This window comes from Oryzias melastigma, linkage group LG19 (genome assembly GCF_002922805.2).
Source record: "Oryzias melastigma strain HK-1 linkage group LG19, ASM292280v2, whole genome shotgun sequence".
Lineage (NCBI taxonomy): Eukaryota > Metazoa > Chordata > Actinopteri > Beloniformes > Adrianichthyidae > Oryzias > Oryzias melastigma.
Window position 1 is genome coordinate 8,465,106 of NC_050530.1, and position 12,589 is coordinate 8,477,694.

The 12,589-nt window shown below is 38.7% G+C and overlaps 1 protein-coding gene across 1 annotated transcript in view; it reads right to left on the bottom strand.

Moving 5' to 3' along the window:
• Positions 1-6,414, bottom strand: part of sult1st6 (sulfotransferase family 1, cytosolic sulfotransferase 6) — a gene marked incomplete at its 5' end in the record, with an annotated part of 7,085 nt that extends 671 nt beyond the window's left edge. Inside the window, 6 exon segments of the mRNA XM_024284874.2 lie at positions 260-440; positions 771-865; positions 2,473-2,599; positions 2,783-2,880; positions 4,018-4,146; positions 5,942-6,414. Of these exon segments, the coding sequence (XP_024140642.1) occupies positions 260-440; positions 771-865; positions 2,473-2,599; positions 2,783-2,880; positions 4,018-4,146; positions 5,942-6,131 (820 nt within the window).
• Between the last annotated feature and the right edge of the window lie 6,175 nt (positions 6,415-12,589).

Sequence of the window (12,589 nt, forward strand, 5' to 3'; positions counted from 1 at the left end):
CAGAGCAGGATTTATCTATTATAGGGAAATATTTTGCTTTTAAGTGTTTATTAAAAGTGCATGCTAGGAACTGAGGAACCTCTAGGGGGCAGCATTGCGTCAAAGAAGGAGAATCTCAAAAGTCAGCTTTTGTTTTCCTTTTTTTTTTTAAATAACAACGTAGTCTTAATGCTACTCCTGTATCCCCCCTCCCCCAAATCTTTTTCATTTGCATTTACAGAAAGCGGTTTTACTATAAACTATGGTCTGTAAAGAGCACCTTTTCTCATGAACGGAGAGATGGACTGATCAAACACAGGAGATGGGATGCAGGAGTAGTTGGCCATGGGGTTCTCCTTCATGCTCTTGAAGGACGTCAGCTCCACGATTTGGTTGATGACCTCATCAGAAACGGACAAGTCCAGATACTTCATGATGCGCAGAACTTCACGGCGAGGATTCTGCAGCAAAAGATCAGATCTTTGAGCGTTTGCTGTAGCAAATTTTAAACCACTGTCCACTTTAGCTTTATTAAAAAAAAAAAATCAGGAGTTTTAGGGGGAAAAGTGGCTTTTTAACTTGTTTATCACCCTTTAAACTTCTCAAAGAACCAGAAAATAATCTTAAATTATTCAAAAAGCATGACTTATACATGAAATTAGATCAAATTCATACATTTAGTTTTATTATTCTTTCATTTTCTGTTGAAAAGAGAAGCTAAACATTCAGGATTAATTTAGAAACTGGGATGTGTTTTGTTCATGTCAACATGCTCCATTTGTTCTCCACACCTCCTTCATGTCCTCATAGAAAAGGTACAGGATGTTCCTCTTCTCTTTCTCCACCCAGTAACTCTTCACATGATCATACCAGGAGCCCCATGACACTGAGGAAACAAGGCAGACTTGAATCATTAAAGCTGCTCTGATGAGAGTGTTTGTACCCGTTCTTTCACTTTTAAATCATCTTTAAACCATAAAAAAACACTTTTTTCCTCTCTTTTGTTCACCAGTAGGACAAATTTGTTGCAGAAAGTGTTAAAAATTGTGTTTTCTCATTTCTGACTGAACTTTTTCCCCATTTGTGGCTTTTAAAATATTGATTATATTTTTTTAATCATTTTTTGGCTCATTACAAGATTTTACTAACTTTAAAACAATAAAAATAGTTTAAAAAATGTTCTAAATCATTTATTCTTCAGATAGAAACTCTGTAGTGGTTGATTTTTGAAGTGTTTCTTTACTTTTTGCATATTTGTAGTTAATAATCAACATTTTATAAGTGAACATTTGACCACAGGAGAAAAAAAATCTAAAACTAACTATAATGGCTGAAAAACACTGCCTGACAAAAAAATATGGTTATAAATCTATGTTCTTCTGCTGTAAACTTCATATGATGCCTAAAAACTCAAAATCTGCCTGATTTCAGATTAAAAGTGAGCATAACTAGCTGTTATTTCATGACTTAAGGCTAAAATTGAACTATAATGAATCTGAGAATATTTTAAAATCTAACAGATTACTTATAGGAACACAAAAGTTGTTGATGCTAAACATTGTAATTATAAAATCCAGATTTCACAGTGGTTATTTTTAAAGTTTTCATTTCTGTTAGTTGTCCTCGGTGTCTACAAGTGTTTTTTTAATTTCAGGTCTGTTTTGATTTACGTTCCATCTCTATATGAAATGTTCCTGCATTTTGGGTCCTGACACCTTAACCTGAAATAATTTAAAGCCAAACCTGCTTCAAAGACTGAAAAATTCCATTAACCATCAAACTCGTCTAAATCTCTGTGGACCTGCAGGTCCTCTGACTGGTATTTATGGCGCTCCATACAGTGCAGGGTGCTGGTAATCTCATTACAGCCACCGAAGCATAATGAGTTTTTCAGAAGTGGGAGAACACTTAAATATAAGAAATAATGTGGCAACAAATTGGAAAATAAACAGTCATTGCTTTTACATTTTATCTAAAAAGCTCTAAAATCCATGATGGAAAAACACTATAGCGGTGGGTTAGAAAACTTCACCTATTCCTCTACTTCTGGGGGCTGGTGTGTCTGCATGACTTCCAGATATCCAAGCTCTACTCATGAGTGATTACCTGGTTCAGGTGTGTCCAGCCAATTAGAACATCCCAGTGGGGGATATGTTGGAAAACATGCAGGAATGTGACCCTCGAGGCCTGGAGTTGCTCATTTCTGCTCTACTTCCTGTTCCTGAGCACTATTGGCACTTTACTTACATCTATCTCATTTCCACTATTGACCCTTTATGAATCAATACCTCACACCGTGTCCCTAACTTGCTCTGTGAACAGAACTGTGTAGATCTGCATGTTTGTATATTATTTTTTTTATGTTTTTACGTCTATATTGGCTTTTTGCACCATAGGATGTGAGGAATGCAGTTTCTTCTGTGCTGTATACCACGTGTATACATGCACAACTTCAACATTTGTCAAGGAATAAATGTCATTTCGTCCACTTACACTCTCCTCTCATGAACTTGCCGATGTATCCGTCAAAAGGTCCTGGCTCAGGTTGAGTCTTGTTCATCAGATCAAAGTAGTAATAGCTCACCAGGTTGTCTTTGGCATTGCGTGCAACATATATTGCCTTAAAAAAAAAAAAAAAAATTACAACAATAATGCAGATAAAATTATCTTTTTTTTAAAGAAATAGCTTCCATTCATCTATTTTTAGAACCTGCTAAATCAAAGGGTTGCTGGAGCCTATCTAGCTACAGTTGGATGCTGTGCTGGCTATAATAGGTAAAAAAAAAAAAAAATCATGTCTCACCTTGCATTTGTTCTCCCAAAACCCAGGAGGCACCAACTGGAAGGGCAGGTGAGTCTTGATGACTCTTGGGGGATCCATTTTCTTGAGAAGATCAAGTCCTTTAATTTGATGAATAAATGTTAAACGTTTGCCTGGTGATATACAGACACTTGTATCATTCAATGCAGCCATTTTTTAAAACCAAATGTGCATTAGATTGACATCTGGCTGAATCTACGCACTTTAAGAATACACTACCAACATTTAGTTACATTTTAATAAAATTACATCTTTTTTTCTTTCATTTTTCTCTTTCCAAATAGCTTAAAAAGTATTTCCAATAAAAATGTTTTTTATATTACTTAAAAACTGACAAAATATTGATTAAACTAACATATAAATGTATAAATATTATAATATATTGGAATTAAGTCAGATGTTTATAAAACATGCAAAAAATTGTATTTTATTTCGTATTTATAGGGAAAAAAACATCTATTTGTGTATTTTTACAGAAACAAAGACATATAAGCTAAAATAAAAGTTTGGGGTTATTTTTATCTTGTAGAATCAACATAAGGGAAAAAATTCTTTAAGTTGATAAAATAAATATGAAGAAACAAGATCAGTGATGATAAAGCTGAGGGAATGAACTTAGTTAAACGCTTCCTTTTTGATGTTTTAATTAAATTGTCATTAAGAGAAAAACCTTTTTATTCACTATTATTCCATTTTTACATTTTTATTGCCTCTGTACAAAGATTTTACATTTGAAGATTACTGATAAAGATTACTAGGAAACTTTAAAGGGAGAAGCTAACCTTTTTATCAACATTTTCAAGACAAACTGACATTAAAAACTGAGTCACTGGGTCAAAGTCTAGATGTGCTTTTACTTTAAAAGTTCATTTTAGTACCTTTAAGTTGAAATTTTGGAAGAACTGTTTCCTATTTTTGGTAGATTTTGCAAATAACGGTTCATAACACATCCATTAAAGTATTTTTATTAATTCTTTGATTCAAAGATCTTTTCAAAAACAGAACAAATACGTAGAATCTGAAATCACAGAATTTTTAATGTTTGTTTTTTCAGCTTGGGTTTGTCAGGGGTGCACATCAGGGGTTAATACCTCATTGACCCTGTTTACTCAGAAGCAAACACTGCTCAAAGCACATTCTTCCAAGAATTGTAATTCAGGGATTTCTAAATGTGAGGAGAGAGCGTCCACATGTGCGGCGCACGGGCAGGACCGTACCTGAGGGAATTGGAGGAGGGGAGCAGATCTCCAGAAAGGGGCTGCGGATGGGAGTCGGAGCTCGTTTGCAGGCTTCAGCATCTCCGTTGTGGAGGAGCAGGTCGATTATCTCCTGAGTCCACGTGGTGCCTAAAGATCCCAGATGGAGCAAACATGTTTCAGCAGGAAACTAAACCTGCAGCTTTGACTGTTTCTACTCGTTGGTTCAGCTGCAAACAGGTCAAAGTGACTCTCCACTTAGTTAGAAAGCTGATTAAACACCTGTAAGGCTAAGAATTTTAAAATAAAAGTATCTTAATGTTGAATTAAAACTTTAAATAGAACATTTTAGATTAAAAAAGTTGAAATCATAGGTTAGGGCTCTGCAACATGGAGCTCCAGAGCCACACATGAAAAAAAAGAGTGCTTTTAATTTAAAAAAGTCACTTTAAAGTATAAAAAAGGAAAGTAACTCAGACTTTAGCTCATAACACAAGCTAAAACAGAATTTGTGATCCATATACCACGGAAAATCAATAGGAGACAGTTAACCACAACCACAATTCATACTTAAAATACGTTGTTTTTTTGTTTTTTTTAAATGTTATCAAATTAAAGCATTTTAAGTGTACAGAGCCCCAACAGGGACATCAAAGTAAAAAAAAAAAAATTGAAGTGAATTTTTTTTGTCTAAAAAATGTTCTGGCTACTTTATGGTGCTCACCAGATAGTAACCAGAAAAAACATTGTTTAAAAATAAATATCAGTAAATGGTGCTCACCAGATAGTAACTGAAGCTCACCAAATAGTAACAGGTGTGGACCAGATAGTTACCAAAAAAAATTGTCTTTATTTTTTTTTTTTAAGTATCTGGTGCTCACCAGATAGTATCTGGTGCCCACCACATACTATTTGGTGTTCACCGCATAGTATCTGGTTCACACCAGGTAGTAATCAGAAATGTATTTTCTTATTTTTTTGAGAAAACAAAATTGGAAAACATCTGGTGCTCACCAGATAGTAACTGTTGTGGACCAGATAGCAAACTGGTACGCACCAGATATTAACTTAAAAAAACATGTTTTTTTTTTAGAAAAAAATAAAACAGATAGTATCTGGTGCTCACCAGATAGTAACTGGTGCGCACCAGATAGTAACTGGTGCGCACCAGATATTAACTTAAAAAAACATGTTTTTTTTTAGAAAAAAATAAAACAGATAGTATCTGGTGCTCACCAGATAGTAACTGGTGCGCACCAGATAGTAAGTGGTGCTCACCACATAGTATATGGTGCTCACCAGAGAATATCTGGTCCCCACCACACAGTATCTGGTGCCCACCACATACTATCTGGTGCACACTGCAGAGTACTTGGTACACACCAGATAGAAACCAGAATTTTTTTCTTATTTGTTTTTAGATAAAAACAGATAGTTACTGGTGCTCACCAAATAGTAACTAGCGAACACTAGATAGTAACCACAAAAATGTTTTTCTTTTTTTTTACTTCAATGTCCCTTTAGGGGCTCCATATTGGTTCACCTCATGGTTTAAAAGATCATTTTTGCTAGTTATATTGACAAATGTATGTGTGAGGTGTACCAAAAACGGTAAACTGCTTACTTTATCATTACACTGCATCGAGATGACCCTATGTGACACAAGGTGTCTTTTAGTTTGAAAGGAAGTCAAGTGAACCTCTGTCAAAAGCTACAAACTATATCATATTTTGAAAAATATGCTATTTCTTTATGTTTTTGTTTAATTTTTGCAACAAAAAAAAGAAACACAATAGTTAATTTATATTTATCAAAATATTACCATAACATAAAAATAAGTCCTGTTTTGACCAAAACGGAAATATAAGTGTGGAAAGTTGCAGGCACCTGGTATAGACTTCATCAGACAAGCAAATATGCACCCAAAGCTGTGTGTGTCAGATACCTGCTTTAGGATAGGTGGCGATCAGGAGGTCTGACGGGTCGGGACGGAAAGCCCAGATGGAGTCCCAGTTGCTGGCAATGTGGCACATGAGCGGAACGCCTCTGATATGGATGAGAGGGAAGCGAGTGATGGAGGAGCTGGCCTTCTCAATGGCCTCTTTGTAGGAGAGATTTCCTTCTTCTTCTGACATGACTGACTCCAGCAAAAGTCTACAAATCCAGAAGCCGATTCTCCTCAGTCAGACGGCTCCAGAAAGGCCACGGCGGTTGTTCTCCTTCAGCTTCCAGCTTCAGCTGCTTGTCAGCATTCACGGCTGATTTGCCTTCTGCACACCTTTAGAGTCCCACTGCTATAAAATATCTTCCTGCTTGTCGGGGAAAGCCCACAGTGACTGTGCATACTTACTCGTCACGAAGTCATTGTCTCCTCCTCACGTTCGCCAGAAATTACTCCTCTGGGTTTCTGTGGTTCCTCTGTTGTCTTTAGAGTCTGGACGTAAAAACAGAAGCAGCTGAAAGACTATAATCCCCTGGAATCTTTGCTGAACACAGAGTACTTCAGCCGCTCCAAACGTTTCTATCTTCTGGCTGAGTGCTTGTACCAGGTTCCTACTTCGCTGCAGAAGATTGGAACTCGCACAGCCAGACCTGCACTAAAGTGCTTTTATGTAACATTCCCAGTTACGTATGAACTTCCCAGAATTCTTTCACTTTTGCTCACAACTTTCTCTGCTTTTCCCTGTAATTTGACAAGGGAGAGAAGGGAGGGTCCAGAAAGAGCCACTGACTGACTGAGAGGTGGGTGAGCAAGGAAACACAGTTGATGGATTAACATTTAATCTGACTGTTCAAAATGGAAAAAAGTTCTCATGAAAAGCTGTTTGCTTTTGGACGTTACTCCAAACAACTATTGTAGTACGAGCTTTCATTCACTATCGCTCTTTTTCATGAGGAAATATGGAAGCCGCCCAGCAAAAACACACCTTTGGACCCTCTTAGAGTCAACAAAGTAGCTTTTATTGCAGTAAAATGACTCGGCTGAGGTTTGCTAGTCTTCTTCTTCTATATAGAATCATTTAAAGACTTGTAGCTTTAGAGTTAGCTGCTTATCTTCAGAGCTTTGGTTGTTTGGCCAGAAGCAGTTGTTTAGACATCACATTCATAGGATTTCCACCCTCAATATCCGGCTGGGAGCAGAAATAATGTTTTCAAAGAAAATAAACGGAGCTCAATTGTTGCCTGGAGCTCTGAACTCTTCTAGAGTTCAAAACTGATTTTATCAGCTCTGAAATTGAGACAATCTGAAGCTTAAAGCTACAATAACGTATTGATTCTGAGGTGTAGACAAAGAAAAGCAGCTTTTGGGTTTGAAATTAGCCTGGAGGAAGAACAGTTTTTAAGGGAGAAACAAAAAAAAAACAACCTCTGTGATCTGCTTAGACAAACACACGAGTTAAAGTCAACCGGATCAATTCACAGCCATTGCTGGAAACATCTCAACATTTTGTGCTTCTTCTGGGAGCTGCCAGTACACGACGGTCTCACAAAGTTCGCAGAATCAGGGGAAAAATAATGTTGAAATGAGGCAAGCAAAGAGTTACAGAGGCACCAGAGGAGTGAATGTTTTCACTCCAAATCACTCATACCTCAAATAGTCCAGGGGATTAAAACACATTGTGTTTTGGTTATTTAGACCTCAGTGAATCTGGGGAGTGGGAAAGAGAGTCATTTGCACATTTGCACAAAAGCTCTGTGCATCGCTGTGCCGTGGATTGAAAGCATTTATTTGCAACAAGATGACAAACTGAGAACGTTCTGTTTTGCTGTCAGATAAAAGAAGCCTTTTTGGCTCTACAGAAGTTCAGTTTCAGACCAGTAGAATCCAAATAATTCTTCCAATTGAAGCTCTCTGGCAAAATACAGCACAAATCTATTTAAAAAATCTGAGGATTTAGAATTTAGATTTTTACATTTTCATTTGACTCTGTGTGAAGCAATGAATCTATATATTTGGGTTATTCAGATCACAAGTAAAACATCTAAATGTGTGTAATTGCAGTTACTCAATGGAACTTTTGGTGGCCTGTCATGATGACAAGCAGCTGGAAAGTACTTTCCAGTACAAAATGGTTTCTATCTTGTCTGTACTTGTTTGTTGATTCTATCAGTGTTCAATGATAAAACGATAAAAAGTTGCGTGCCAAATAAGAACGACATTGACTGATCCGAGGAGATTTAAGAGATCTGTATCTTGTGAGTTGAAAAGTTGACGGGGTCCGGAGAGTTCTTCTGAAAGAGCGCTTGATGTAAACATAATTTTTTAGGTGAATTTTTTTATTTTTACGTAATATTTCATATCTGTGTGTTGTAATTTGTGAAATATTGTTATTTCATTTTATCTTGGTTCTTTTTATTTAACAAAGCTAAAAGCCACCATGAATCGCCACCTTAACGTGGTGGAGGGGTTTGAGTGTTCAAGTAATATCAGAAGCTATGGTGTCTGGGGCTTCTGAACCTGGTGGGGTCTCCCATGGAGAACAGGTCCTGGGTGACAAGCCAGACAAAGAGCAGTTCAGAACACCTTTATGAGATATTATATCAAAGATCCCATAACGTCGCCTGGATTGGTGTCACAGGGGCCCCACCCTGGAGCCAGGCTTGGGGTTGGGACTCGTAGGCGAGCACCTGGTGGCTGGGGCTCCTCCCACGGTCAAGCCCGAAGGAGCATTGTGGGATTGCTATCCAGTGGGCCCATCATCTGCAGGAGAGCTCAGAAGGGGCTGGTGCAAATGGGGTTTGAGTGATGGTTGAAGCCAAGTGCCTTGGCGGCCTGAACCCCAGTCATGGAACTTGGTTTTTGGGAGATAAAACGTCACCTCTCTCGGAGGGAAGTAGCCTGAGCTTTGAGAGATACCAGCTAGATATAGTTGGGCTCACATCCACCCACAGCCTGGGCTCTGAGACTCAGTAACTCGAGAGGGGTTGGACTCTACCATTCTGGAGTTGCCCATGGTGAGAGGCAGTGGGCTTATTCGTGAGCCTCCAGCTAAGCCGCCAAGTGTTGGAGTTCATACCGGCGGACGAGAGGGTTGTGTCCCTTCGCCTTCAGGTGGGGGACAGGTCTGTGGTTTCGGCTTACAGACCAAACAGCAGCTCAGATTACCTGGGCTTCTTGGTGTCTCTTGGAGGGGTACTGGAAAGTGCCCCAATGGGGGACTCAGTTTTCCTCCCGGGGGACTTCAATACCCACTTGGGCAATGACAACGGCACCAGGAGGAGAGTGATTGGTAGGAATTGTTTCCCTGATTTAAACCTAAGCAGTGTTTTTTTTATTTTTATTTTTTATTTCTGTGCTCATCTGAGTTTGTCAATAACAAATGCCATGGCATACATCTGGCATCAGGACACCCTAGGCATGAGATCGATGATTGACTTTGCTGTCGTTTCAGGCAACCTTCTGCGATGTGTCTTGGACACTCAGGTAAAGAGAGGGGAAGAGCTATCCACTGATCACTATCTGGTGGTGAGTTTACCTGGGAGGAGGCCAGAAAGACTTGCCAGACCTAAACATACTGTGAGAGTCTGCTGGGAACATCTGGTAGAGCCCTCTGTCAGGGAGGTCTTCAACTCCCACATCCAGGAGAACTTCAAACAGGTACCAAGGGAGATTGGTGACATTGAGTCCGAGTGAACTATGTTTTCCACCCCCATTGTCTCGGCTACTTTCCGGAGCTATGATCACAAGGTCTCTGGTGCCTGTTGCGGCGGAAACCGCCAAACCTGGTGGTGGACACCAGAAGTAAGGGATGCCGTCAAGCTGAAGAAGGAGTCCTATCAGGCCTGGTTGGCTTGTGGGACTCCAGAGGCAGCTGACAGGTACTGGCAGTCTAAGCGAGCTGTGGCCCTGGCTGTTTTGGAGGCAAAAACGCAGTTCTGGGAGGAGTTCCATGAGGCCATTGGGAAGGACAATCAGAGTGTGGGGCAACTGGGATGAGGGTCAACACTGTTAAGTCTGAGGCCATGGTTCTTGACCGGAGAAAGGTAGTTTTTTCTCTCTCTGTGGGTGGAGTGCTCCTGCCTCAGGTGGGGGAGTTTAAATATCTTGGGGTCTTGTTCAGGTGTGAGGGAAGATTGGAGCTTGAAATCAACAGGTGGATTGGAGTGGCATGGGGTCAGTGCACTGGTTCGTTGTGGTGAAAAGAGAGCTGAGCCAGAAAGCAAAGCTCTCAATTTACCGCTCGATCTTCGTTCCAGTACTCATCTATGGTCTTAAGCTCTGGATCATGACCGAAAGAATGAGATCCTGACTACAAGTGGCTGAAATGAGCTTATTCTGTAGCGAGGCTGGACGCTCCCTTAGAGATAGGGTAAGCTCTGTCAGCCGGAGAGAGCTCGGAGTTGACCCGCTTCTCCTCCACACTGAGCAGACCCAGTTGAGGTGGCTCAGGCATCTGGTCCGGATGCCTCCTGGACACCTTCCTAGGGAGGTGTTCCAGGCATGTCCCACTGGGCGGACCCCCAGGGAAGACCCAGGACATGCAGGCCTTGGGGTCCTCCCCGGGGAGCTGGAGAAGGAAAGTCAAGGCATCTTTGATTAGATTGCTGCCCCAGTGACCCAGTCCCAGATGAGTGGAAAAGAATGTATGGATGAATGGAAAATGGGACACAAAAAAGTCAATACATCCACTTCACCCACATAAAAAAAAGGATTATCCTTATTTTTGCTTAACATTCTAGGTTTTTAAACTGTACTTTATCCAGACATAAAACATTGAATTTGTTACAAGAAAGATTTATGCAAAAAGGTTTGTAATAAGCTGCTGCAGAAGCTGCTTTTTGGACCTTTAGGGACCAGTGCACTTCATCTTTCAAACATAGCTTTTAGTTCTGAAAGGAACCGACAAAAAACAGCAAGAAAAAAAAACATGCTGGGACTAAATAATGAACTTTACCTTTTCAAATCCAGATGTCCGAACATGTGAAACGTGCTTCTTTTTCTGCATTACCCGGTTAAAACATCTGCACTTCCACTTCTGGGCTCCTTTCCTGTTTGAACTCACCTTGTTTTTCTTGGTTCGCAGCGATGCAGCTCCAACAGAACATTTCTGCAAAAGACAGAGCAGTCATAAGAAATCCATTAATAAAACATCAGTTTGAAGCTATTAAAGATTAAAAGAGAAATAGTGAAAATACTTGAAATTGAGGCCATACCTTTTATGCATTTAGAAGCTGAAGAAAAGCAGAAAGATGCAGGAAATGATTGTCTTTTACCTTTAAGACACTGATTATTGTTCATATTACTTAGAAAAATAATAATGCATGGCGAGGTGTCACACCTGAACCGAATGAGTTCATGTTAATTTAAAGACAGATTTTATTTGTCCATCCTTTTCAAAAAAAGCTTTTTATGTAAACAGTCAGTTCAAAAAGTGTTCCATATACTTCAAATTCAGCTTTATTATTGTGTATACAGTAGGAGCACAGAAAGAGTTGAGTAATTGTTTGTGTAGCTCCTGGGGAGCTGTGTCAAGTCTGTAAACATCTCTTGTTCTTGAGCTGGGGGGCTTCCAGGGGTGGGGAACCAAAACTACAAAAGGCAAAGTAGAAACAGGAACCGGAAAAAATAAGAAAAAAAACCCTGTAAAAATAAAAGTGACGTCTAAAGAGAAGTTAAAGAAACAATAAATTATATTAAAAGGGAAAAAGTAAAAACCTAAATAGCATTTTTTAGGGAGACATTAAAAACAGCAATATTTTGTGCATATATATTAATATGGTGAAATAAAAAAGCTGTTTATCAAAGTTTTGGATGGTACTGAACTGAAAGCATTTAACCTCATCCTAATCATGTCATTTACAACAAAATAAAGACGTGTGTTTGAAACGAGATAGTGTTATTATTGGTATTGTTCTTAGCAAAGGGCAGAAATGTTCTTGTTTGTGTTTTTTATTTTATTTTTTTAATGAATTTCAATGTATTAAATATATAAATAACTATCCTTATGGAATGCTGTAAAAAGTGGTTTGGTTTTTGAAAATGTACTTTTTATTAATAAAAAATAATTATAACTTTAAAAACTAAATCAAATATTTGGTATTACACCAAAAATTATGTTTTTTTTTTCTGATTTAACTAAAACAGAATTTAGAAGAACACCAGATAAAATGATGCACATGTAACAAAAAAAACTAAATGGTTAATTGCTTGAATGTTTTAACATAAAAAATGCAAATATTTTATTGAGATTCAAATTATACAATCTTTTCGCAAGGATATACATTATTTATTATTTTAAAATGTACCTCTTTACATATTTGGATAGATTTCCGCCCATCTTAGGTGCTTTACGGCAGCGAGGTCCTGAAACCGGAAGTCTCGGTGACAACTTCCTTAGCAACAAGAAAAAAGGATGCTTAGCTTTTAGCATGTAGCTAAGTAGCTAACTGAAAACTTTTCAGCTTTTTGGGGATTTAAGCAGTCGATATTTGTGAATTAATCAATAATAATCAAATAATGTTTTATTTTAAATCTAGATAAGCGCACCATGCCTCCGGTGGCGAAATGAACCTCAGTTTATTTCCTATATTTGCGGTTTTGTGTGCTCGTTTACTTCACGCAGCCACGGAACTTGGGCTGACTTCAGCTGTG